This window comes from Rana temporaria, chromosome 10 (genome assembly GCF_905171775.1).
Source record: "Rana temporaria chromosome 10, aRanTem1.1, whole genome shotgun sequence".
NCBI lineage: Eukaryota > Metazoa > Chordata > Amphibia > Anura > Ranidae > Rana > Rana temporaria.
Genome location: NC_053498.1, coordinates 111364483 through 111391993, shown reverse-complemented (window position 1 = coordinate 111391993; position 27511 = coordinate 111364483). Strand labels below are relative to the sequence as shown.

General features: G+C 46.9%; 2 protein-coding genes across 7 annotated transcripts in view; one reads left to right on the top strand and one right to left on the bottom strand.

The window, feature by feature from the left end:
• Nucleotides 1-1953: 1953 nt before the first annotated feature.
• LOC120915851 (uncharacterized protein KIAA0754-like) lies at nucleotides 1954-13393 on the bottom strand. The gene is made up of 4 exons (XM_040326659.1): nucleotides 13278-13393; nucleotides 10497-10527; nucleotides 5759-5828; nucleotides 1954-2768 (listed from the first exon to the last, which is right to left on the bottom strand). The coding sequence occupies exons 1-4, from the start codon at nucleotides 13391-13393 to the stop codon at nucleotides 2068-2070; spliced, it is 918 nt and encodes a 305-aa protein (XP_040182593.1). The 3' UTR covers nucleotides 1954-2067.
• Nucleotides 12827-27511, top strand: part of C10H1orf159 (chromosome 10 C1orf159 homolog) — a 53834-nt gene continuing 39149 nt past the window's right edge. For 3 of the 6 annotated variants that reach the window (XM_040325991.1, XM_040325992.1, XM_040325987.1), the window contains exons 1-2: nucleotides 12993-13081; nucleotides 19073-19208. The gene's annotated coding sequence lies outside the window, so the exon portion shown is untranslated. Of the gene's footprint in view, nucleotides 12930-12992; nucleotides 13082-19072; nucleotides 19209-27511 lie in introns of those variants that run through there. The other 3 variants (XM_040325988.1, XM_040325990.1, XM_040325989.1) reach the window with 3 other exon arrangements.

Sequence of the window (27511 nt, the reverse complement as noted above, 5' to 3'; positions counted from 1 at the left end):
AAATTAAGACCGGCATACTGTAGCTCGCGCTACAATGCCGAATTTAATGCTGAAATGTTGTTCTGCAGGGTGAACCACCGCTTTAAGGTAAAAAAATATTCTGTGCTGCAGCTGCCCCCCTCTTTTACTTAACTGATCCCGGTCTTTCCAGCGATTGGGCCAAGCACACTAGCTCCAGCCGGTGTCTTGGGTCCTCATTGGATAGATTTATACCATCAGGAGCCATTGGCTCCCGCCAATCAAATCCAATGAAGCAGGGGTGGGGCTAGGTCCCGCTGTCTGTGTCAATGGACGCAGGAGCAGGACACGGGAGCGCAGCTGCACGAGTGCCCCCAGGGAAAGTTTTTTTTTTATAAAACAAGACTTTACAACCCCTTAAGTTAAGCATTGCTATATGTTATTTAGATATACATCAACAACTGTAGACATTTCCTTTAATAAACCAGACATACTTTTAAAATGTTCTATACTGTCACCATGAGCTGACTCACCTTCAGGATGACATCACTGTACATGCACAGGACGTGCTGTAACTGGCATAAAGAGATGGGATCTTACATAATACCTCATTACATTAGGAATCCACAAACATCCTCTCAGGAACAAAGACTTACACTATGTAAATAACACTATTTTAATATCATTGTTAAGTACATAAACTTTTTTTTTTTATTACACACACACACACAAATGCATACATCAGCCTTCTTACGCAAAATCTGTTTACATAAAGCAGTAAAGGCAACCAAACTCACAGGGGTGTTTATCAATCTAGGTGCAAAGCAAAGGGGCAAAGCTTAAAATGGGAAATGGGAGATCCACAATCTGCTAGCTGGTTGTTTTGTCTCCAATGCCAACTCCCCCCCCCCCCCAATGAACACAAACAGCTGTGTAGTAACAAAGTAAACTCTCTAATGGTTTTGGGTCAAATTTAAAAGCATTTAAATTTGTTGTAAAGCCTTAAGGTTTTTCACCCTAATGCATTCTATGCATTAAGGTCAAAAACTTTCTGTGCTGCAATTCCCCCCCCCCCCCCCCAGACCCCCCCTTTTCTTACCTGATCCCGATCCAATCAAGCGATGTGCACAAGCGCAGCGGCTCCAGCCACGGTCGCTCTCCCCATTGGACAGATTGATAGCTGCTGTCAATCAAAAGCTGTAACACAGGGGCGGAGCCAAGTCTCGCTGTCTGTCAATGGACGTAGCAGCGGGACTCGGGTGCGAGCCAGCAATGGTGCCCCCATGGAAAGTGGCTTTCTGTGGGGACACACTATGAAGAGGAGGGGCCTGGAGTGCCAGTGGGGCACCCCAGAAGAGGATCAGGGCTGCTCTGTGCAATTGGTAAGTATAACAGGTTTGTTGTTATTTTTTTTAAATTAGGCTTTATAACTACCGTATTTATCGTCGTATAACGCGCACACCAATTTCAGAGGGAAGTTTTGGGGAAAAAAAAAAGTTTTTTTAAATTTTGTGGTCAGTGTCCATCTGCAGCCTCAATGCAGCCTAATCTGTGCCTAAATGCAGCCTATGTGTCCAGCTCCAGTCTATGTGCCCCCAAGTTTTATTTGCCTAGATGCAGCCTATGTTCCCATTTGCAGCCTCACCTTCTCTCGTGGAGTCACCAAACCGTCATCTCCGGTCATCCTGTTCATTCGGCGGCAGTCACATACACAGTCCCGCCTTTGCCATCGGCATTGGATCAGCTCCTGTGATTGATAAAACACTGGTCCAATGCCGGCGGCGGAAGCGGGACTGTGTGTGTGTGACGTTAGAGCCAAGCAAACAGGAGAGACGGCTCGTGAATTCCGGCGGCGCTCGCCCCCCTCCCACTATCGGCATATAGCGTGCACCCGTGATTTTCCCCCTATTTTCAGGGGGAAAAAGTGCGCGTTATACACCGATAAATACGCTACTTTAATATTTTACATACATAGCTAAGATCTTCAACAGGCTATAACACTTCCATTCGCTGTTCATTTATTCAGCACCTTGCTTGATAAACTTCCCCCATGATATGGCAACAAGGAATTTAACTGCAAAAAACATACAAAAAAAAAATCAAACTGGTCTAATAAGTCATTCCCATTGGCCGCTCCTGCGCCGGCTGCCGATAGGATGAAGGCCCACCGGGCTCCTGCGCCGGCTGCCAGTAGGATGAAGGCCCACCGGGCTCCTGCGCCGGCTGCCAGTAGGATGAAGGCCCACCGGGCTCCTGCGCCGGCTGCCAGTAGGATGAAGGCCCACCGGGCTCCTGCGCCCGCGGCCAGTAGGATGAGGGCCCACCGGGCTCCTGCGCCGGCGGCCAGTAGGATGATGGCCCACCGGGCTCCTGCGCCGGCGGCCAGTAAGATGAAGGCCCACCGGGCTCCTGCGCCGGCGGCCAGTAGGATGAAGGCCCACCGGGCTCCTGCGCCGGCGGCCAGTAGGATGAAGGCCCACCGGGCTCCTGCGCCGGCGGCCAGTAGGATGAAGGCCCACCGGGCTCCTGCGCCGGCGGCCAGTAGGATGAAGGCCCACCGGGCTCCTGCGCCGGCGGCCAGTAGGATGAAGGCCCACCGGGCTCCTGCGCCGGCGGCCAGTAGGATGAAGGCCCACCGGGCTCCTGTGCCGGCGGCCAGTAGGATGAAGGCCCACCGGGCTCCTGCGCCGGCGGCCAGTAGGTTGAAGGCCCACCGGGCTCCTGCGCCGGCGGCCAGTAGGATGAAGGCCCACCGGGCTCCTGCGCCGGCAGCTGAGTGTTTTCGGGACCCCAAGTTCCTTTACTAAATCCTATCAGGAAAATAAAACAGTTTATTTTAAAAATGTATACAGAACCAACACTGTCCACAGCACTACATATTTAGTGTTATAAAAGAAAAGGGCAAAAACATGAATGGTGCTTATAAGGTCTCAGGGCTGTTAAAGGGGTTGTAAAGTCAGAAGGTATTTTATCTTAATGCATTCTATGCATTAAGATAAAAAACCTTCTGTGTGTAGCAGCCCCCCCTAATTGCCTACCTGAGTCCCTTCCCTCCAGTAATGTCCACGATCCCCTCACCCATCCAGGACACTCCTCCTGATTGGCCGAGAGAGCAGTGGCACCATTGGCTCCCGCAACCGTCGATCAAAGTCAGCCAGCCAATAAGGGGAGAGGGGCAGGGCCAGGTCGGGGCTCCGTGTCTGAATGTATACACTGAGCTCTGACTCTGCTTGGGTGCCCCCTGTAGCAAGCTGTTGGCTGAGGGGCACTCAAAGCAGGGAGGGGCTAGGCGCAGCAAGGAGGGACCCAAGAAGAGGAGGATTCGGGCTGCTCTGTGCAACAGCACAGAGAAGGCAAGTATAACAAAAACTAGCCTTTACCACCACTTTAATGCATTTTAGGCATTAAAGTGATACTATAGCTTTGTTTTTATTTTATTTTTTTTAATAAAGAAACATGTCATACTTGCCTCCGCCATTTTCTGGGGTCCCCCTGCGGCTCTCTCAGCTCCTCCCCACTTCAGATAACCCCCTATGGGAAGCGCTCTCCCAAGGGGGTTACTTTGCAGGCGCGCTCCCGAGTCCTGCATTGGGTGTCCATAGTCACCGAGTACAGGACTCGGCCCCACCCCCCCACATCATTGGATTTGACTGACAGCAGCGGGAGCCAATGGCTGAGCTGCTATCAATCTATCCAATGAAGAGCCGAGAACCCCGGGGAAACATCAAGCGCGTTCTCGACGCAGGACTTTCCAGGGCTCAGGCAAGTAAAACGGGGGCTGGTAACTGTCAGATGTTTTTTCACCTTAATACATAGGATGCTTTAAGGTGAAAAAACATGAGGGTTTACAACCCCTTTAAGATAAAAGACCTTCTGTGTGCAGCAGACCTCCCAATACTTACCTGAGCCTCCTCTATATCCAGTGACGTCCACAAGTGCCTCGGCCATATGGGACTCTCCCGGATTGGCTTAGGCCTCTTCTCTTCCACACAGGTGGACTTCGTTGCTACGGAGTCCGTCGGCTCAGCAGGAGATCTATCCGCTGAGCCGGCGGATGACAAGTCCCTCTCTGCTCACTGAGCAGGGAGGGGCTTGTGCAGCGCCGCTGTCTCCCATGGGGAGATTTGATGAAAACAGACAGCATGTCCATTTTCATCAGATCTCACCTGATCCACTTAACAGGAGGGAGGGGCAAGGAGCTCAAGCGAGGGACCCGAAAAAAGGAGGTTCCGGGCTGCTCTGTGCAAAACCATTGCAACAGAGCAGGCAAGTATAACACATTTGTTATTTTAATATAAAAAAAAAAACTGAGCCTGCTAACTTGTCAATTTGAAAATTCTGGGTGCCTGGTTTTTATTCTAATTCTCTGGCTTCAATACTTTGAGTAACTGAACAATTAAACATAAGTTTTGAGCAGCCTTTTTGATCTGCATACAGCTTTCAGGATAGTGCCTCAAAGAAACAAAGCACCTCTGTATTAAAGTCATGCACAAAGTCCTGCACTAGAAATGTGGAAGTTGGTTAGTGATGTTAAAGTGGAGCGAAATTCAAGATCTGCCATGTTATAGGGAACACAGAATAGAAAGCAATTTGTGCCTAAGCAGTATCCTGAAAAATGAACCCTTTGTCTTGAATCCCTGCTGAAAAAATAGCAGTGCGCTTCCTGGTTTGCGAATGTGCATAGGTACTCCTGTCTGCCTTCTGCTGTATATCTGAAGTGTGGTATAGAAGGCACTTTTGTCCGACTGCTAGTCTCACCAGATTTGGAGCAAGACTTGGCGATGTCACTACTGTGCTGATTTCTGTTCTCCTTGCTTCAGGATCTGGCATAAGAAAGCAAAACCATGTCCGTTTCCATCTGACTGCCCCATAGAAAATGGGGCTGTGTCCTTTCTACAGAGCAGACACGACCTGTCATCCACCTGCTCAGCAGGGCTTAGAGAAGAGATCCCCTCTGAGCAAGGGGATTCTGCATAGCAGAGGCACCCATGTGAAATGGGGGCCTTAAGCTTCTTGCACACAAGGCATTTAGCTCGTATGAATGCAATCATTGTGTTTTAGTGCACCCGTGAGGCAAATATGCATTGTCCAGTCCTGACACCTGCAGCCTATCAAAATCTATGGCATGCTGAAATACACTGCAGCTGGACAGGGCTAAAAACGCTGTACCAAGTGGTACTTACAATTATTCGTGAATCTGGCCCTATATACTTAGGGGCAAGTGTACTACTTTAAACACTATACATAATTCATTAGGGTTAAAGCGGGGGTGCGCTCTAAAAAAAAATTCTAATAATACATGGACCGACCTATGAGACCGACAGTATGCGGTTTGTTTTTTTCCCCCCGTACATACCATTATAGGGCTATTTTCAGCCCCCGGCTTTCCCTCGGGAGTGGGCGTTCCTAATCACAGGCTGTGATTGACGTGCTTCTGACCGGCGCATACTGCACGTCACAAGTTGCCGAAAGAATCCGAACGTCGGTGCGCATGCGCCGTATAGAGCCACACCGACGCTCGGCTTCTTTCGGCAACTCGTGACGCGCAGAAAGCACGTCAATCACAGCCTCTGATTAGGAACGCCCACTCCCCCGGGGAATAGTGATGGACAGGGGAGAAACTGCTGCAGTACTCAGGTAAGGATCGGCATATTAAAAAAAAAAAAACAACAACAACGGATTAGTTATTGTCTCTGCCTGCTAGTTTATTGGAGCCAAAGTCAAAATTTCAGGTGAACCTCCGCTTTAAGAAGAAACCAGCTCAATATAGATCAGTTTTGCCAACCCCTAAATTACTCACCAGTCAAGGCTGCTGCAGTAGGAATATTCAGACTGTAAGGTTGTTCTAGCAAACCTCCTTTAAGATCATCCTGCCAATAAAAAATGAAAAATATCCCATTAATACTAACAGCATGGACAAACATCTGTACTGTAAAGTCTGATTTTTAATACTGTGTGTTTAGGATACAAAGGCAAACAGCAAAGCACAAAAGGAATAAAGTAGAAATTAAAGGATGAGTTGACTTTTTGGGACAAAATAAATACATATATTTTTGCATAATCATTGGATCACAAGTGCAATGTCAGTGGCGCTTAGGAAGCGACAGGGAAATGCGATGGGCAGATAAAAAGCTGAGGGTACGGGTTATTAAAAAAATCTGATAGATCAAAATAGGGGGGCCAATGGCAACATGTAAAAAAGGTACTCCAGTTATAAAAATGTTTAAAACAATGACCAAACCCGCCAGCCCCCAGGATCGGGATCATACAGAGAGGCCAATCCATATTACATGCCTTTATACATTTCTCCACTCTGACCAGAACTGAAAAGAAAAATGCCTTCAGTTGTACTTTAACCACTTCCCGCCAGGAGGGTGGACATGGATGTCCTTCCGTTTCAGTGGTTATACTGGATGATGCCTGCACCTACAGGCACCATCCCAGTATTGATCTTTTCTGCCTGCAATTCTCTTCAAGGCAGAAGCAATGAAGTGGCCAATTAGCCACTCGTTCACTTCTGCAGGTGGCCGAAGGTGGTCCCACCCCCCCTCCATCTCCTCTCCCGGGCTCATCGCGGAGGCCAGGAGCGATTCGCCAGCGGCGATGGTTGCCCTGTACAGAAAGAGAGGAACTGACATGGTTCCCCTCTCTGAAACCATGAAAAAGAGGAGTGATGAGTAGTTTGTCACTTCCGGTTCCACCCCTTTGTTTACCTGGCCAGCAACTGCCAGGTAAATAGCTGATCAGAACGATATGTGTCTGATCGGCTACATGGGAGGCCAGGAAAAGAGATTTGGGGTCTAACAGACCCCCAAATCTGTCCTTAAAGAGGACCCACTCACAGCCCATGCCATCACAAGGGATGTTATTCATCCCTTGCGATAGCAATAAAGTTAGAACGCACGCTGATCAACCACACCGCGAGCGGGACGGCTGCTTCACAACTTACCTGGTAGTATAGGCGGTTTACCTTCAGTGCCGAGGAAAGGCACTTTTTAAAGTAAGAGGCCATTTGGATTGTTTTTTATTATTCATTTTATTAAAATGGAATTACATTATGGTCCTGTTTTTTCCCATAATTTTTTTCTGAACAACTTTGTGGCGGAGCATGACACTCCGCACTGTGAAGTCCAAGGGAGGGGGCGAGCACGACACTCCACACCAGGAAGAAAGCCTTGCATTACTGTCTGTAGTTACAGACAGAAGAACAGGAAGTGAGGATTTCTCAGAAGAAATAAGGACATTTAAAAGCAAAATCGAAGGATGAGGCAAGTGAAGGAGGACTGCACTAAGGTAAAACAAAAATGTACCTTTACAACCCCTTTAAGTATATTTCTCACAAGGCAATGAGGGCACAAACTTCACAATTATGGGTGCACCAAAGTAAGGCAAGGGCTGCAACAATTCATGTTTAGCATTTTTTTGTTGCACTGACTACCTAAGCCACACACGGGCTGAATGTTGGGAGACAATGGGCGATTAAAAAATAAAAACGGCCGACATTCCGTCCAACAGAAGCCAGCATCAGACCGACTCCTGATCAGCACTCCCAGCCAATGGCAGACAACGCTGATCAGTGTTCTGGCGGGGGGGCCGTCCCCCTGTCAAAACAACAGTTTAGTGGGGAAGAATCTCACATGGTTAATACAGCAGCTCTGACCGGAGCCGACAGTTTTTTGTTTGAACGTAAAAAAATTAAATAAAAAATAATAGTGTGTACCTGGCTCTAGTAAATGAATGGTAAAGCCTGATTATGTATTGGGGTCACTTGTATAGAAAGGATATGGCAATATGCTGTTTGTAAATTCAGCCTGGGGTGTCCCCATCGTTTTCTGCACAACTTTGTACAGAACGCTGCGATTAAAGAAAAGACGGGTCACATGACTGACAGGACAAGTGGCAGAATGCTCTTCCTGTTTTTCTTTTTCCATTCATTGAAAAGATTACACCAATCATTTCAATGAATGGAAAAAGAAAAACTTGCTTCAGTCACAAAGCAAATCAAAAACCAAGTACATTATTGTGCTTTATAAAGTGCCAGCGTTTCTTTTTCTTCCTTTTTTTAAATCAATACTGGCTATTTCAAGGTCACCATTACCCAGCAGGACTTGTATCAGGCAGTCTAAAAAGGAGTGGCAGATTACAGAGTCCAGTGCCGTTTGCCCCTCCTGTATTTGTTGATGGTGATAAGATAAAAGCAAACTAAACAGTTAATTGTTACTACCAGACACGTGAATATCAATCTGCTATAAACTGGAATTTTAAATGTCCAAAGTTAAAGTGGTTGTAAACATTCGTGTTTTTTAACCTTAATGCATCCTATGCATTAAAGGGGTTGTAAGGGTAAAAAAAAATTCCCTAAATAGCTTCCTTAACCTTAGTGCAGTCCTCCTTCACTTACCTCATCCCTCCATTTTGCTTTTAAATGTCCTTATTTCTTCTGAGATATCCTCACTTCCTGTTCTTCTGTCTGTAACTCCACACAGTAATGCAAGGCTTTCTCCTTGGTGTGGAGAAAGCCTCTTGAGGGGGGAGGGGGCAAGCAGGAGGGTCAGGACACCCACTAACACACAGCTCCTTTCTCTATCTGCAAAGTAGATAGCATCCTGACCCTCCTGCTCGCCCCCTCCCCCCTCAAGAGACTTTCTCCACACCAGTGAGAAAGCCTCGCATTACTGTGTGGAGTTACAGACAGAAGAACAGGAAGTGAGGATTTCTCAGAAGAAATAAGGACATTTAAAAGCAAAATGGAAGGATGAGGTAAGTGAAGGAGGACAGAACTAAGGTAAAGGAAGCTATTTAGGGAAAAACATTTTTTTTACCTTTACAACCCCTTTAAGTTAGGAGCACACTGGATTTCTGGCAGATACAAGTTTTTGCAGCATCTAACCACCTCAGCTCTGGAAGGTTTCACAACCCTTAATGGCGGGTACCAGGATCCACAATCCTGGGCACACAGCACACCCTTAACAGGCTGGACGACCTATAAGTACATGATCCAGCCTGCCTGTGCTGGCCGCCCTCAGTAAATGTACAGTGGGTGGTTGGCAAGTGGCTAAAACAATGAATTGTGCATGTAACGCAGGGATGTACAAAATTATTTTTTTGCCTTAACATACACAATATCTATTGCCATTGAAACGCATTCTGCAGGCAGCACTCTCCTGCATTCCAGCAGTATGGGAGCACTTTAAATAAAGCTCAGTGATAGAAATTGGCCCGTTGCTGTAGGACTCGTGCGCCATTACCAATATGCAATCGCTATAAAAATGCCAATGGTCCCAAAAATGTGTCAAAAGTGTCCGCCATAATATCGCAGTACCAAAAAAAAAAAATCAAGAAAAAAAAAAAAAATCGCCGCCATTACTAGTAAAAAAAAAAAAAATAATAACATGGAATAAAACTACCCCCTATTTTGTAAACGCTATAACTTTTGCGCAAACCAAACGCTTATTGTGATTTTGTTTTAATGAAAAATATGTAGAAGAATACGTATCGGCCTAAACGGAGGAATTTTTTTTTTTTTATTTATTATAGCTACAAGTAAAAAATATTAATTTTTTTCAAAATTGTTGCTCTATTTTTGTTTAGCCCCAGTTCACACCTAGGCGTATATACGCCTGTAGTGCGACGCCGCTGCAGCCCCGAGATGCCAGAGGGATGATTTAACATGCACCTCTATGGAGATGGTTCACATCTCCACGCCGAACGCCTGCCGCCTGAAAAAAAGTGCCGGACCTTTTTTTCAGGCGGCTTTCGGCATAGGAGATGTGAACCATCTCCAAAGAGGGGGTGAAGGCTGCATTCACAATCACGGCGTTTTGTCGGCACAAATCGCGGTACAAAACGCTGCTATTTGTCGCAGCAAATTCGCGGGACAAAACGCCGCGATTTTGTACGCCGAGGTGTGAATGCAGCCTTATAGCGCAAAAGCCAAAAGAAAGCTCTATTTGTGGGGAAAAAAAAAGGACGCCAATTTTGTTTGGGAGCCACGTCGCACAATTGTCAGTTAAAGCGACGCAGTGCCGAATCGCAAAAAGTGCTCTGGTCTTTGACCAGCAATATGGTCCAGGGGTTAAGTGGTTAAAAGCATACACTTGAGCTATGTTTTTAAACACCCTTTCCCAATGCTGCAGAGGAAGCTGTACATGGGGATGCACACATGCCACGCCTACAATGCTTTGAACCATGTTAAAAATGATCCTGTCACCTTTACCAAGCAGTATCGCCCCATCCAATGTGACCCGTTCAAGGACAATGCATGTGGTTGTGATGTCGCCTTTTTAGGGGTTAAAACAGGTGTTTGGGGAGACAACATAACACCACCTAATTACCATTCAAACCCCTCCAAGTAAAAATCACAAAGGATTGCTCTTCAAAAGGGCCAACTCAAGTGTAAACAAGCCCCAAGAAGTTTACTTTATACTGTTGTCGTGTATTGTCTCAACAGTTGCACAAAATCTGCTCCCTCATCTGGACTTGGATTGGACACACATCACAACTCTGGAAAATAAATTCATGCAATTTGAAACACAAACCTGTTTAGAGTTGTTTTTTTTATTCTTATTTCTTCAAAGTTGCCAGGTGGAAGCTTGAATGCAGGATCAGCAGCTAAGTATCTCATTGACAAAAAAAACAAACAAAAAAAAACAACTTTACATCTTGCTTTAAAAATCTAGTAAGGTCATTAACAGTGGAAGATAGAGAAAAAAAAAAAACGTTAGATCACCTTTAGGTGCTAGGCCTCCATTCCACTGACAAAACTGCATGCATAATATATATATAAAATATTTCTAAATACATGAATGTATAATGACTTTAAATAGTACAATCAGCAACAAATCAGTATCTTGATCAATTAGGTTGAGACCATTAAAGATAGAAGCTGATTGGTTGCCATGCACCGCTGATCCAGATTCCCATAAATTCCCCTTAAGGCATTAGTTTTGTTTTTTTCACATTTGGATCAGCAAAAAAATGAAAACCCCCACACACTTAGGCTGGCCATACATTTTTTTCTTAACCATGTGGAGGTCAAACCTAAACACTTTCAGTTTTATATGCAGACAAGCCCTTGTATTACGTGGTTGAGCCCCCGTTCACACCGGTGAGATTTCAAAGCCGCAGATCCGTGCAACTTGCACCTCCCATTTCATTGCGGCTTGTAACCTACGCAAGTTGCAATGAAATGTGGAAAAAGTCGTTTTTCACAATCATTTCTCAGTAAGGCCCCTTTCAGACGTACGGACCATTCGTCCGTTTATTAAAAGTCTGTTTACGGACTTGTAATGCATCCCTATGGGATCGCGTCTGTTAGCGGATGGAGCATCCGCTAACGTCCGCAACCATCCGCGTCCGTCAGGATCCGGTTTTTCGGACGGAAGAAAACCCTATTTTTCTTCCGTCCGGCGGAACGGATCAGATGAAGACGGACAGACGGTCCGTCTTCATCCGATTCCCCATAGGGGAGAGCGGAGGAAAGACAGGGCGGTCTCTGCACTGTGTGCGGGGACCGCCCTCTCCGCCGACAGCTCAGCGGGGATTAGGGATGATCCCCGCTGAGCCGACGGACACACACGGGGCGGACACAAAAACGGTCCGCTCCGTGTGAAAGGACCCCAATATGAACGGTTCCATTGCTGGCAGTGGTGTGCGGCTCACCATGCAATTTGGAACCGTCAGATCGCAGGACAAGTCGCTCCGAGGTGAACGAGGGCTGAAGGCAAAACTAAAGTTTATCGAATAAGAAAAATGCACCGTGTACGGCCAGCTTGAAGCGGAGTTCCAAACATTTGTGCATTTGTTAAAAGTCAGCAGCTGCAAAAAGTCTAGCTTACTTTTAATAAACACACACTCACCTGTCCCAGGATCCAGCGGTGCGCCCCCCCGGGCACCCAGCTGTGATAGTTTGAAGCCGGGTGCACGCGCCGCTGCGCTCTGCGATTGGTCCCAAAGTCTTCTAGGGCTTGTCCTGTGTCCTGTAAGACTTTGGGGGGGGGGGGGGGGGTAGGAACTTTCACTTCCAATCGCCTAAGGCAACCGGAACAGAAGTGGCTGCGGGTACTTGTCAAAATCAGGTACACCCCCTCCCCCCCAAAAGCTTAGTTTCACCATCAGGAGCCGGAGAGGAGGCCTTAAAGTGGAAGACTCCGCTTTAAGATTGGGGGGGGGGAGGGTCCACACCTGTGCAGGTCGGAAAGGCTTGCTAAAATCACGCAGGTTCCAGACTCGCAGGGAAAACACGCTGATATTTGGCACAGGGATGCCATTTATTCTTAATGACCCCCCACATTAGGAGGACGCCGGTGTATTTGTGCACACAAAGACACATGGTGCTGAAAGACCATACAAGTCTGCAGTGTGATTAGATATCTGCTAATAAATGGCATTGATATCAAATCTGAATTCTAATGAGTTAATAAACCCAGACTGATCACCAGCATAGAGTATCTATAACTCCCCCACCACCACAGCGCATGCGCGGTTATTTCTCATGTCACCCTCGGTGGGCCTCAGGTCTCCCTCCTCACAAATCTCCCCCCCCATACCGGACAGTGTGCTCCCTCTCCCCCCAAAACCGGCCAGTGTGCTGCTATCTCCTCCGCATGTACCGTACCCTGTGTGTGCCCACCTCAACTTCCGCTGCGTGCCCCATGTCTGCATCATGCCTCCCGTGCACCCCTCTCTGGCCCGTGTGACCCCCCTCACCTCCCTTCATACCACCCGCCCCGTATAAGACCGTCTATATCCCGCTTATGGCCTCCGCAAACACCCTCATAGCCGCGCTTCCCTCATAGCTGCGCAGACAGGCGCACTTCAGGCGAGCGCGCTCCAGACACTCCCGCCCCCTCAAAGCGCTTCAGACTACATCTCCCGGCATGCCTCGGGGCGCAGCCGGGCTGTCCCATCCTTCGCTCTGGGATGGGGGGGGCTTTGAGGAGCCGCTTTGTTACCTATAGCGGGTCGGACAGGTAAGGTGGTCGCGGTGCATTATGGGAAGCGTAGTTTGGCCGGCTGTTGTGTGACGGCGGCAGGTAATAAGGTCAGGAGGGGAGGAGGGGGTGTGGGAGACTACAAGTCCCAGAGAGCAGAGGAGGCTGCGGGGAGAGCGCGGGACAAGGAGGTAAGGAAAGGATAATACTGAGATATGGGGAGTGTGTGGGTCATACTGGGGCTGATCCATGTGTGAGGAGAAAGTTCACAATGAATGTAACTTCTAGATTAGAAGGTTCACCTTTCCCTGATACTGAGGGGAGGAGGAGGAGCTGTGTACATCCCCCTCCATCACTCCTCTATGGGAACACCGTCTACAGCTGTACTCTGGGGTTCTCAGCTCCGCCCACATGATGCTCCCCACAAAGAGTGACCCATCTCCGCCACCGTCTGTATTCTCCTTCCAGCTGATAATGTTCTCCAGAGCAGAACTTCCACTCATTGGAAATCACCACCTTCTAAAACAACCCATTCAGTTTACAATTGAAATGAAAGGAAAAATATGTGTGTTTAGATATTAAAAACATTATAAAATACCTTCTGTTTTTTTTTTATCACATTCCCTGTTTTCTCATCTGGCTAGAGAGCTGGGGGAGGAGAAGCAGCAGCACACTGATCTTCCCAGTGAATGGCTGTGTGAGGGAGGTGTGCTAGAACAAGTCTGATCATTGGAGGAGAGCAGGCTGAGTTCCCAGAATAGCTAGAGAGTTGACCACTGTGTGCTCTCCTGCTTAGTGTGGTCAGTTGGTGTGGGCGCTTCACTCATCCCGGCACCATGGTTGTTATGATGTCAGGATGATTGAAGTGTAATATTTCTATTATTACATTGTAATAGAGAATGAAAGTATTCAACTCACCATAATGCCGAATCAGTGTTAGCCCCGAGTGTGTATCGCCTACCATCAGGTGTCCCCCCCCTTGCGTCAGGCGTCCTCCCCCCCCTTGCATCAGGCGTCCTCCCCCCCCTTGCATCAGGCGTCCTCCCCCCCCTTGCATCAGGCGTCCCCCCCCCCCCTTGCATCAGGCGTCCTCCCCCCCTTGCATCAGGCGTCCCCCCCCCCCCCTTGCATCAGGTGTCCTCCCCCCCCTTGCATCAGGCGTCCCCCCCCCCCCTTGCATCAGGCGTCCTCCCCCCCCCCCTTGCATCAGGCGTCCTCCCCCCCCTTGCATCAGGCGTCCTCCCCCCCCCTTGCATCAGGCGTCCTCCCCCCCCCTTGCATCAGGCGTCCTCCCCCCCCCCCTTGCATCAGGCGTCCTCCCCCCCCTTGCATCAGGCGTCCCCCCCCCCCCCCTGCATCAGGCGTCCTCCCCCCCCCCCCCTGCATCAGGCGTCCCCCCCTGCATCAGGCGTCCCCCCTTGCATCAGGCGTCCCCCCCCCCCCCCTTGCATCAGGCGTCCCCCCCCCCCCCCCTTGCATCAGGCGTCCTCCCCCCCCCCCCTTGCATCAGGCGCCCCCCCCCCCCCCTAGTCAGGTGTCCCCTCCATTGGAGCTGTCCTTGCATCGGTATAGCGGTGTCTCCTGTGTTGGCCGCAATTACTGTTTCCCGTTCGTCAAGGGGGAACAAAATAGAGGCGGAGCCGGCCGCGTGGCTGCAATAGAAATTAAGCTATTGCGAATTGGATGCGGTGAAGCCACATCCAATTGGAAATGGGCCCCCTGTCCGTTGACATCCACTGCTCCGGAGAGGGTGCGATCAGGTCCATCAAAAAAACTGACCTGCGGACCGGATCGGTCTGTCTTTGTGAAACGAGCCTTGTACATAAATAAAATCCTCCTGACAGGTTCCATTTGTGTAATAATTTCATGTTCGTAAAATCACCAAAAGTAAACATTACACTTTCATCTTTAGCACAGTTTGCAGGAAGGAAGTGCAGCTTTCTGCTGTGCTTTCAGATCACTGATGGATCTTTCTCCATCACTCAGCCCTAGAAGTAAAGTGCTGCTATTTATGGATGTGAAAGAAGAATGTGATATGGAGTCTCTTATGAACACCCTTGAGTTACCTGCAGAGATTTTCAGAAACCGTTTATATGACAGCGATGACCTTGCATGAGACTGGATCGGGTTTTTCCTTTTTTTTTTTTTTGGGGGGGGTTTGAAATTCTTGTCAATAATCAGAGGCTCAGATAAAGAAAATCATATTTGCTGAAAACCTGCATCGTCATGCAGCGTGCTAAACTTTGAGTCATCGAACCAAGGCCTAGAACATATAGGCCATGGGTACTCAACCTGTGGCCCTCCAGCTGTTGTGAAACTACAAGTCCCATCAGGCATTGCAAGCTGCTGACAGTTACAATCATGTTCCCCAAAGGCAGAGGCATGATGGGATTTGTAGTTCCACAACAGCTGGAGGGCCACAGGTTGAGCACCCATGATATAGGCTGTGGCCTAGACTCCTCACCTGCCTTGCAGGTGTAGCGCTACCCCCGAAGGAGCTGCTGGATATTTTCAGGCGGCATGCTACCTTTATCCTTTCGCTGTCCAGGGTGGTAGATGAGAGTTGAAAAAGTTCAGTGTCTACACTTTATACTTCTTTTTCGAAGATTTATTTGTAGAACTTGGTAAGAAAAGAAGTGGTTGAAGGGTAAAAAAGTAGGTAGGTTCAGGTGCCTAATTTCAATCCAGAAACACTCCAGCTTCCAGTGACACAGCTTTCGTTGCCACTCTAGCCAGAGTGGGTCTTGCGCACCCGGATACGTCCCTCTCACTGGCCTAGCAGCCGGAGTGGCGCATGGAACAAAGTACAGTCTCTGCCACAGACCTTCCTTTGAGTGGAGACATTTTCGGTCCAGAATCCCCTAACACAGGATTCGGCACCCAGATATCTCCAGATTACCTTCTGTAGAATTCAAGTCTGATAGGCGATCACCATCAAGCCTCTCAGTACAGGGGGCATCCTTCAATGAAGTTTCCAGGCCTCTCCTGAGATACCAGCCTATTGCCTGGTGCTCTCCAAGATAGGTCCTTCATGAAGCGGCTTCCTCCCTCAGAACGGACAGCACAGGATCACCTTGAAACCGTAAACCCAGTCTGACTACTGGGCCTACTCAACAGATCACAACCCCGGACCAACGTGGTCCCGGAGCCAGGGTTGAAGGAGCACGCACCCCCGGCCAGGAGGGCCATGAGGTCGTGGGACGACAGACCAAGGATCGACGACCCCACGGTTCAGTGGCGTCTGTTCTTTAACCACTTCCATACCGGGCCTACTTCTCTCCTACATGCAAAAATCATAATTTTTTTGCTAGAAAATTACTCAGAACCCCCAAACACTATATATATGTTTTTTTTAGCAGACACCCTAGGGAATAAAATGGCGGCCATTGCAACTTTTTATCTCGCACAGTATTTGCGCAATCATTTTTCAAATGCCTTTTTTTGGGGAAAAAAAAACGGTTTCATGAATTAAAAATTAACAAAACAGTAAAGTTAGCCCAATTTTTTTGTATAATGTGAAAGATGAAGTTACGCCGTGTAAATAGATACCTATCATGTCACCCTTTAAAATTGCACACACCCGTGGAATGGCGCCAAACTTCAGTACTTAAAAATCTCCATAGGCGTCCCCTAATTATTTTTTACGGGTTACCAGTTTAGAGTTAGAGGAGGTCTAGTGCTAGAATTGTTGCCGGCTCTCTAAAGCACGCGGCGATACCTCACGTGTGGTTTGAACAGCGTTTTTTTTTACTTTCATTTTTACACCTTTTTTTTTTACATTTTATTTATTTTTGATCACTTTTATTCCTATTACAAAGAATGTAAACATCCCTTGTAATAGGAATGGTTTGTGACAGGTCCTCTTTATGGAGAGATGCGGGGTCAATAAGACCCCACATCTCTCCTCCAGGCTGGAAAGCATGAGATTGTGAAAAAAAAATCACGGATCTCATGCTTTTAGCTGCGATTGCGGCTTTGTTTACATTCCGGTACCTGGGCGTGACGTCAAAACATCGCGCCCGGGCCTCAGACGATCATAGAGATGACTGGTGACCAAAATTGTATGTCTGAGTTAACTAACACTCAGACGCCCTTCTAAATTTAAAGCAGCGCCAGCCCAACAGGAGCAGGCCACTACACAGGTTTATTATGTACAGCCTGAAAGATAGAAGGGAAAGGGGGAGGTGATGATAAACCTTGGCATGCAGAAACAAAAAAGGACGCCCCTTTGATCTCATTGTGTGTACTAGGCTTTACATTGACTGCATTGCTAAGCCATACTTGCTGTCTTCTCTTTCAAAATGAATGTCCTAACCAATCATCTGTCTTCTCTTTCAAAATGAATGTCCTAACCAATCATCAAGTCTCATTGGGCAGGGCTTAGCCCCTGTAATGTAATTAAAGCGGGAGTTCACCCATTTATTTATTTTTTTACCTTTTCCCCTTAGATTCCTGCTCATTTTGTCTAGGGGAATCGGCTAGTTGTTTTAAAATATGAGCAGTACTTACCGTTTTCGAGATGCATCTTCTCCGTCGCTTCCGGGTATGGGTCTTCGGGAGCGGGCGTTCCTTCTTGATTGACAGTCTTCCGAGAGGCTTCCGATGGTCGCATCCATCGCGTCACTAGTAGCCAAAAGAAGCCGAACGTCGGTGCGGCTCTATACTGCGCCTGCGCACCGACGTTCGGCTTCTTTCGGAAAATCGTGACGCGATGGATGCATCTCGGAAGACTGTCAATCAAAATAGGAACGCCCAGTCCCGCAGCCCATACCCGGAAGCGACGGAGAAGATGCATCTCGTAAACGGTAAGTACAGCTCATATTTTAAAACAACTAGCCGATTCTCCTAGACAAAACGAGCAGGAATCTAAGGGGAAAAAGTATATTGTAGGGGTGAACCTCCGCTTTAAATCCGAGAGGGGCACCTAAGTTGCCATCTTGGGGCATCTACTCATGGGCAGGATGTTTGTTTTGAAAGCCTAAAATGGAATTCAGGTTCCCTTCACTAGAAGCCATTTGCTGTGTGCTGACCATGTAATTCTGTAAACCTTTGGCCCTTGTCTTACACAGGGTTAGAACTATGGAGATGCTCTTTAGTTATTTACACCAAGTTATTTACCGCTACCAAAAAAAAAGTGAAGGGTTAGAACCTCTGGCAGATCGTTATAGCTGTCCCCATTGAAGAGTATTACCCTCATGGAGTGTGGTGAGAACCAATCCATTTTTTCAGTAGAGCGGGGAAAGGTGAGAACCTTGTGAAATGTCAGTATTTCCGCATGACCCGGGTCCCAATTTTGAATCGTAGTCACCAGAAGCAAGATGCTTGTCACCTTCCTGTCCTTTGACCCCCCCCCCCCATAGTCTCCTAGGTTTCTTGTCCTGGGATAGCGGGGTCAGAAAGTGAGGTGACCTCTCCCCAGTAGAGTATGGATGGCAATTAAGACTTGACGGGAATCCTAACTCTTCCCCACTCCAGCTAAAAAAGAAAATATGGCTTGTGTTGGGTTTTCTATATAAGTATTAAAGCGGAGTTCCGGCCACAATTTCACTTTTTAAATATAAATACCCCTGTAATACACAAGCTTAATGTATTCTAGTAAAGTTAGTCTGTAAACTAAGGTCCGTTTTGTTAGGTTGTTACAGCATTTAGACACTTTATAAAATAGAAATTGACTGGGGCCATCTAAGTGTGGGCATCATGAAGCCAAACTGTATGACTTCCTGGATTTCAGCCTTGCAAATCTCGCACATGCTCAGTGCTGCACAAGCAGTGTCAGATCAGGTTTCAGCACCTGTGCTGTCCAAGTCACATGATTCTTTGAGACTGGGGAGTGCACAGACTCCTGGAAAGTTACACCCACTACATTCCCAGGAGTCTGTGCGGTGTAGGTTAGGAAGCTTAAGCACCTAGGTGTAGGAAGTGGGAAGATTAACTATTCTGCCTAGCAACAACACTTTGAAGGCATCTAAAAAAAAAAAAAAAATTCGTAAAGGACTAATGACATTTTTTTAAAACTACTGATGTAATGTTATATTTATGGGTGGAACTCCACTTTAAATGAAAGATTGTAAAATTGTCGGTACATTATATACAGTAGCATGGTATGTTTGTTGGCCTCCATCTTAAACCAGGTCAGATCGTATTGCATTCTACACCTTACAGATGACATATTTATCTTTCAGTAGCACATCATCGTGGACCAGTTGGACTTTCTTGAGAAGTTTGCAGGACTGAGACCCGCGGGCATTCATCACATTCTCAAAAGTCACGAGATCCCATAAGAAGTAAATGTTGGCATTTATGTTACATATGGACTGTGTAAGTACATTTGCCTTAATATTTAAATCTTAGAATATTTAGTCGAAATAATAAAACTTAAAGAGAAACCTCACCTGAATTGTAAAAATTAAAATAACGGTAACATTAAAAATGCTGTAAAATGTAATAGTTACTTTTACATGCAGAATGTTTTTCATTGATACTTTGCTCTTTCATCATTTCTGGTTATGCCCTGGTGGCTACCTGCAGCAGGGGCAGAGGATTTGCCCTTTCATTTTTGGTATTCTTTGGTGCCCCACGATGATGGGCTAGAAGAGCCCATGCCGCCTTAAGCCTCATACACACGATCGGATTTCCATCGGACAAATCTGTGGATTTTTGTCTGAAGGGCGTTGGCCATGAACTTGTTCTGCATACAGACAGCAGAACTTTATCAGCCAAAATTCATGAAACTTTGTGTTTTTTGGGCAACTTTAGCATGCGTGTTTGTACTTTTGGATTTTAGTCCGACTGACTTGTGTACACAGGATCGGATAATCCGACGGAACACATTTGTTGTCGGGCAGTTTGAGAGCCTGACCATCTTACATTTGTTGTCGGAAATTCCGATAATTGTCAGATGGAGCATACAGACGGTTGGATTATCCGACAAAACACGTCCATCGGACAATTGTCGGAATATCCGACCATGTGTATGGGCCTTTACACAGCTCTCTAGACAGGAATCTCATTGTTTACACGTTATTGATGTTGGCAATGTTTAACCACTTCCCGCCCGGCCTATGGCCGATTTACGTCCGGGAAGTGGTTATGAAATCCTGACAGGACGTTCTAGAACGTCCTGCAGGATTTCATGCGGCGCGCGCCCGTGGCGATCGGTGATGCGGGGTGTCAGTCTGACACCCTGCATCGCCGATCTCGGTAAAGAGCCTCCGGCGGAGACTCTTTACCACGTGATCAGCCGTGTCCAACCACGGCTGATCACGATGTAAACGGGAAGAGCCGCAGATGGCTCTTCCTCACTCGCGTCTGACAGACGCGAGTAGAGGAGAGCCGATCGGCGGCTCTCCTGACAGGGGGGGTTCGCGCTGATTGTTTATCAGCGCAGCCCCCCCTCGGATCGCCACATGGACCACCAGGGATGCCCACCCTGGAGCACCAGGGTGGGCCAAAAGAAAAAAAAAGCATGGAAAAAAAAAAAGTCTAAAAAAAATATATAAAAAAAAGCATTAAAAAAAAGAAAAAAGATGCCAGTCAGTGCCCACAAATGGGCACTGACTGGCAACCTGTCAAAAATCAGTGCTGCCACCCCAGTGTCCATCAGCGCCACCCCAGTGTCCATCAGCGCCACCCCAGTGTCCATCAGTGCCACCCCACAGTGCCCATCCATGCCCAGTGCCCACCTATCAGTGCCCATCAGTGCCGCCTATGTGTGCCCATCAGTGCCGCCTATGTGTGCCCATCAGTGCCGCCTATGTGTGCCCATCAGTGCCGCCTATGTGTGCCCATCAGTGCCGCCTATGTGTGCCCATCAGTGCCGCCTATGTGTGCCCATCAGTGCCGCCTATGTGTGCCCATCAGTGCCGCCTATGTGTGCCCATCAGTGCCGCCTATGAGTGCCCATCAGTGTCGCATACCAGCGCCGCCAATCAGTGCCACCTCATCTGTGCCCGTCAGTACTACCTTATCGATGTCCATCAGTGCCATCTCATCGGTGCCCATTAGTGACGCCATATCAGTGCCCGTAATTAAAAGAGAAAACGTATTTACAAAAAAATTAACAGAAAAAAATAAAAATGTAATTTTTTTTCCAAATTTTCAGCCTTTTTTTAGTTGTTGCGCAAAAAAAAAAAAAATCGCAGAGGTGATCAAATACCACCAAAAGAAAGCTCTATTTGTGGGGAAAAAAGGACGCCAATTTTGTTTGGGTACAGAGTAGCATGACCGCGCAATTGCCATTCAAAGTGCGACAGTGCTGAAAGCTGAAAATTGGCTTGGGCGGGAAGCTGCGTAAGTACCTGGTATGGAAGTGGTTAAATACAATTCTGCTGGGTGCACATGCATGGGATTGGCAGCGTATGTGCATCCAGCACTGATAGTTACCTGAAGAATTCTCGGATATGACATTCAGTAGCAATGGGCAGTACCAGCTACAACATTCTCACTCAGGTGAGAAATAAAGAAGTAGAGGGAGGGAATCTAACAATTGACTTCTGTACAGCCACCCTGCCGGGTTTTTCCTGATCGATCAGTGCCGCCGGCTAATGCTAGCAAAACGGATCATTGTATTTTAACAGTGGGGAAGTCTCCCTGTCGGAATACAATAACTCGGCGGGAGTGATTCCCCAATCTACCTCAGATGTGGGCATGGGGAAATCAGGTCTTCACCCCACTGGTTGAAGGAGAAAAAAAGGAATAAAAATGTATGGGCTGCGTAACACTTTCACTTCCAGGCCCTGCACTACACTTTTAAACTCAGGTGGCCAGATCATTTTTGCAAGGACCCTCCATACCAATCATTTTCTCAAAGCATCTGACCAGTAGGATGAGAAAAGTGCTACCTACTGTTTGTGTTTTGTTTTTTAGGCCCCGTGATATTTGTGCAAATGTCTATCAAAACCAGATTTATGCAACAAATGTTAAAAGGCTGTGCTATCATTCAATAAATAAAACACAATAAGGGTTTAAATAGACCCTCCAATGTCTCCTTTTTGTTTTTGAGACGAAGAAAGGGACTGAGGACATACAGTACTCATACCCAGAGGCGATTCAGTTCGCATGTGCTGCGCTATATAAGTTTCTCACTCACTCACTCTGCAGCCTTAGTTGCAGATGAATGAATGGAAGCCTCTGTACAGCGCCTCCCTGTTCATTAACAAACGGAATCAAAGTAAATGCAGCTTACTATGCTTCAGTGATGCATGAACTCAGAAGCAATTGACACAAATCGCTCTCTGTGTTCATTCTGACGCTGATTTTCTGACCCTGCAGCTGGCGGGAGGGAGAGGAGGAGAAGCTGGTCGGCAGCCTAGCAGGGAGGAGGCACCAGGGGATCGGTGAGGGGGATCCATATGATTGTTAAATTCCCCTGCAGCAGCTGAAACCAGTGAGAGGAAGGGAAGCTGGCAGCTGCAGGGGAGCCACAAGGGATCTGCGCTGTGGGGGAGGGGGGATTCAGATGAGCGGATGGGGGCCAGTAGAGCGCAGCGAAGGGAGATGTGAAGTGGCGGGAAGCAGGGAAGAGAAGTAAGTGGGGGGGGGGGGGAAATACCAGAAACAAAATTGCTGGGATTTAGTTTTTCTAGAGTTTCTATTCTCTACATAATTTAGTTGAGCGTGTAACCTATTTTTTAATTATAAACTGTTTTAAAACACTACTTTTTAATTACTTTTTCAGTAGTCTTTTTCTTTTTATTTGTCTTCGCATGAGAAGTTTTGCGCCAAACTAATCTCTGTGAGCAGCCATCCTGTCTCCATGTACAGCATGGCTCTAAAAGTCTTTCCAGTATCCAATATCCAATGGAGAGATTATCCACGCTGTATCTATATCTGTGACAAGCAGAGGTTTTGTCTATGCATGATTGTTCTGCGTGCCCCTTTCATCTGCTGCTGCAGTGACTGTGCAGGCCGTGTGTGCTGGGAATTGGTTTCCCTCGGCCCACCTCCCTGTCACTCGCAGATGGCATGCTACGGTGATTTAGGCTCCTATTATCAGCTCTTCCACACTGTAACCGTTCATCTGAGCTACATTGATTTTTCTTTTAATGGTGGATCCTTGCATGTGAAACTCATCCACAGGCTTACTGATAAGGTTCTTGGTTACATAGCAACTAGGCAGAGAAAAAAGTTAATTTGTCTGTGCAAGGGCAAAGATTGGTCTTCAAAATCGGAGTGCGCTAAAAAAAAGGGAAGTCGGCTAAAATGTATCAATGGTGCGCTGTGATTGGGTCATACAAATACAGCTTATACTCCTGCCCCCCCTACCAATACTGAATATTTAAATGGTTACATAATCTTTAAAGGATAAGTTCACCTTCCGGGAATAAAATAAATGCACATACTTTTTCAGGAAAAAATTGTGCATTTCCCCCCCCCCCCCCCCCCCCACAGGATCCTGCAAAGCATTGCACTCATGATCAGTTGATCAGGCTCCTGCCGATAAGCGCTATAGTTTTCAGCCCGTACCTCCTGTATGGGCTGTCAGTTTGAAAGCTGCAGGGTTTGTAAATGAACTACGAAGGTGCTCATCAGTGTCCTTGCAGTGCATTCAGAACTACAAGCCAAATGCTGCGGTGGAAGATGAGACTTGTAGTTCTCTCTTTGGCTGATTCCTGTAAATAAATGACGCAGCTGTACGAGCAAAGTCCCCACCATAGACGTGCGCAAGGGGTGTGCCTGGGCACACCCTAATCCTGGGATTGCCAACCTGTCAATGGTGGGCAGGTGACAGGTAAACCACAATCCTTCCTTGCCGACCCTTAAAACCCGGACAGGAGAGGTGCCTGGGGTGGAATTTAGTGGAGCCGATCTGTATTTTCCTCCTGCAGCAGCTGAAGGAGGAAAATACAGGAGGCTCCGCTCGCTCGGCCTCCTGGCTCTTTTTTTTAACATCCTCCAATCCACGGGGATGTTAAAGAATGAGCCTGGATGCCGGGCGAGGTTCGGAGATTTCCGTCGGGAAGTTTGCGCCTGCGCAGTCAGTGAAGGAACTTCCCCGTTAGGGGAACATTGAGGACAAGTCACCGGCACATAAGCAGCAGAATGCAAGAAAATGGCTTCTGACTTGAATATGTAAAGTGAACTTTTTCACAAAAATAAAAATTGAAGCCGACTTCCTTTTTAAAGTGATGTCTGAAAAAAGGCTGCGCTCCTGTTCTGCATGCTTGGTATTGAACTGTGAATTGTCTGATAGTAAGGCTGCATTCACATCTGAGCGACAGCCGCGTTCGCGTGTAGTGGCGTATTTTGGCGCGAGTACAAAACTTTCACTTTTTTTTTTTTTTTTTTCTCAAAGTCTTCCCATTGCTGTCAATGGGAAAACGCCTATGTCGCCTGACTTTTTTTCAGGCGACAGGCGTTCGGCGTCTATGAGATGTGAACCATCTCCATAGACGGCAATGGGAATTCTCCCCTCGAGCGACAGAAGCGTCCGGCGTCGGGCGTTTTGTCGCTCAGGTGTGAATGGGGTCTGAATCTAGAATTGGGACAACTGTTCCAAAGCAAGTTGTTTTGCTTTTTTTTTGTTTTGTTTTTTTGTTGTCTTTGTTTCTCCCCTCCCCCTTTCTGTGCTGGTGACAGGAAATTGGGGAATATCCATGACAGGGACTTGGACAGCAGTAAAAAGTCAACGGGGGTTCTAGACTTCCCCACAAAAATGTTTTTGTTTATATGTGTTGCTTTTGGAGATTACTGTATATTCCTGTTTGGCAAAACCATTTTCACCAGGGAAAAAATGACAAATCTCTCCAAGGGTTTGTGTTGACAGGCTTTTAGGGCTTGTGGTGTTGACATTAGTATCTCATCTGTTTGAGATTCTTTGGAGGCCATTCAAAATTCATTAACAGATAATGCTTGTATGGCAATGCAAACCCACTTGAAACAAACAAAATCCTGTTGAAACAGGACATACTGGAGCCGAGGATAGCCACAAAAATCCAAAGGGTAATGCCCCGTACACACGTCCGAGAAACTTGACGGGCAAAACACATCGTTTTGCTCGTCGAGTTCCTTGTGAAGCCGCCGAGAATCTCGGCGAGCCGAAATTTCCCATTAAACAACGAGGCCAAAAGTGTACACACGACCGGGTTTCTCGGCAGAATACGGCTCCAATCGAGTTTCTGGCTGAATTCTGCCGAGAAACTCGGTCGTGTGTACGGGGCCTCAGACTTATATTCTACCTGATGTTCATCTTTAATTTCAGCACACATTGGTAAAGGGTATTCTATTATTGCTTCTGATTTTTGCATGTAAAAAATCTCTTACCTTCACAATAACATTGACAACTTCGGGGGTGTGTGTATATATCAGTGGCGGCTGGTGCTCAAAATGTTTGGGGGGGCGCAAAGGAAAAAAAAAATTGCAGTCTCACTGTGCCCAAACGCAGCCACTGTTACATGCCATCAAATGCAGCCACTGTGCCATCAATTCGCACCACTGTGCCATGCCATTAAACGCAGTCACTGTGCCATGCCATTAAACGCAGCCACTGTGCCATACATTGTCACCACTGTGCCATGCCATTAAACGCAGCCACTGTGCCATCCATTGTCACCACTGTGCCATGCCATTAAACGCAGCCACTGTGCCCTTTAATGGTCGCCGCTGTGCCAATTGTCGCCACTGTGCCCTGTAAATTGCGTTCTTCCCCCCACCCCCCCCCCCCCCCCCCCCCCCCCCCCCCCCCCCCCCCCCGCCCGGCACTTACCTTTACTGGAGTCAGGCATCCACGTCCCACGATGTCTTCTCCCGCCCTCGATGACTGACAGGCGTCTCAGCCAATCAGGTTACAGGTAGCCAGAACCGGCCAACGTGATTGGCTGAGACGCCTGTCATCTTATTCAAGGGGCGTACAGTCTGTGCGCTCCGAGAATAAGCTTCCGGGACCCGAGGGCTGTATTGGGAAAGCCTATCAGAGCCGTTGGCTTTGATAGACATTTCCCTACAGCCAACCAGTTGGCGTTATTCAGATGGCCGGACATTGAGCGCCGACCATCTGAATAACAGCGGCAGCGGCGAAAATAACATAGATTCGTGCAATGCATGAATCTATGTTATTTCACTCAGTGGCGGTGAGAGCCAGAGGGGGCGGCGCTCCAGCGCCCTCTATGGACGAACCGCCACTGGTATATATATATATATGTGTGTGTGTGTGTGTGTATATATATATATATATATATATATATATATATATATATATATATATATATATATATATATATATATATATATATATATATATATATATATATATATATATATATATATATATATATATATATATATATATATATATATAATTATACAGTTGTGCTCATAAGTTTACATACCCTGGCCGAATTTGATTTCTTGGCCATTTTTCTGAGAATATGAATAACACAAACACTTTTCTTCCACTCATGGTTAGTGTTTGGCTGAAGCCATTTATTATCAATCAACTGTGTTTACTCTTTTTAAATCATAATGGCAACAGAAACTACCCAAATGACACTGATCAAAAGTTTACAAACCCTGGTGATTTTGGTCTAATAACATGCACACAAGTTGACACAAAGGAGTTTGAATGACTATTAAAGGTAACCATCCTCACATGTGATCTGTTTGCTTGTAATTAATGTGTGTATAAAAGGTCAATGAGTTTCTGGAATCCTGACAGACCCTTGCATCTTTCATCCAGTACTGCACTGCCGTTTCTGGATTCTATATCATGGGGAAAACAAAAGAATTGTCAAAGGATCTGCAGGAAAAGGTAGTTGAACTGTATAAAGCAGGAAAGGGATATAAAAAGATACCCAAGGAATTGAGAATGCCAATCAGCAGTGTTCAAACGCTAATCAAGAAGTGGATTCAACAGAACAATGAGGGGTTCTGTTGAAACTAAACCAGGGTCAGGTAGACCAACTAACATTTCAGTCACAACTGCCAGGAAGATTGTTTGTGATGCAAAGAAAAACTCACAAATAACTTTTGGTGAAATACAGGACTCTCTGAAAACATGTGGTGTGGCTGTTTCAAGATGCACAATAAGGAGGCACATGGAGAAAGATGGGCTGCATGGCCGAGTCGCCAGAAGAAAGCCATTACTGTGCAAATGCCACAAAGTATCCCGCTTACAATACGCCAAACAGCACAGAGACAAGCCTCAAACCTTCTGGCACAAAGTCAGTTGGAGTGATGAGGCCAAAATGAAGCTTTATGTCCACAACAATAAACTCTACATTTGGAGAGCAGTCAATGCCTATGAAGAAAGCTGCACCATTCCTACTGTGAAACACGGAGGTGGATCACTGATGTTTTGGGGATGTGTGAGCTACAAAGGCAAAGGAAATTTGGTCAAAATTGATGGCACGATGAATGCAGTATGTTATCAAAAAATACTGGAGGAACATTTGCATTCATCAGCTAGGAAGCTTCGCATTGGGACGTACTTGGACATTCCAACATGGCAATGATCCAAAACACAAGGCCAAGTCGACCTGTCATTGGCTACAGCAGAAGAAAGTGAAGGTTCTGGAGTGGCAATCGCAGTCTCCTGATCTCAATATCATTGAGCCACTCTGGGGAGATCTCAACCGTGCAGTTCATGTAAGACAGCCCAAGAATTTACAGGAACTGGAGGCTTTTTG

Coding starts and splice junctions, on each gene's coding strand:
- LOC120915851 (XM_040326659.1), bottom strand. CDS start 13,393: ATGAGTGGAAGTTCTGCTCTGGAGAACATTATCAGCTGGAAGGAGAAT. Junction 5,829..10,496: donor AAAAAAACAACTCTAAACAG/GTTTGTGTTTCA, acceptor TTTTATTGGCAG/GATGATCTTAAAGGAGGTTT. Junction 2,769..5,758: donor TACTGCAGCAGCCTTGACTG/GTGAGTAATTTA, acceptor TTTTCCTGATAG/GATTTAGTAAAGGAACTTGG.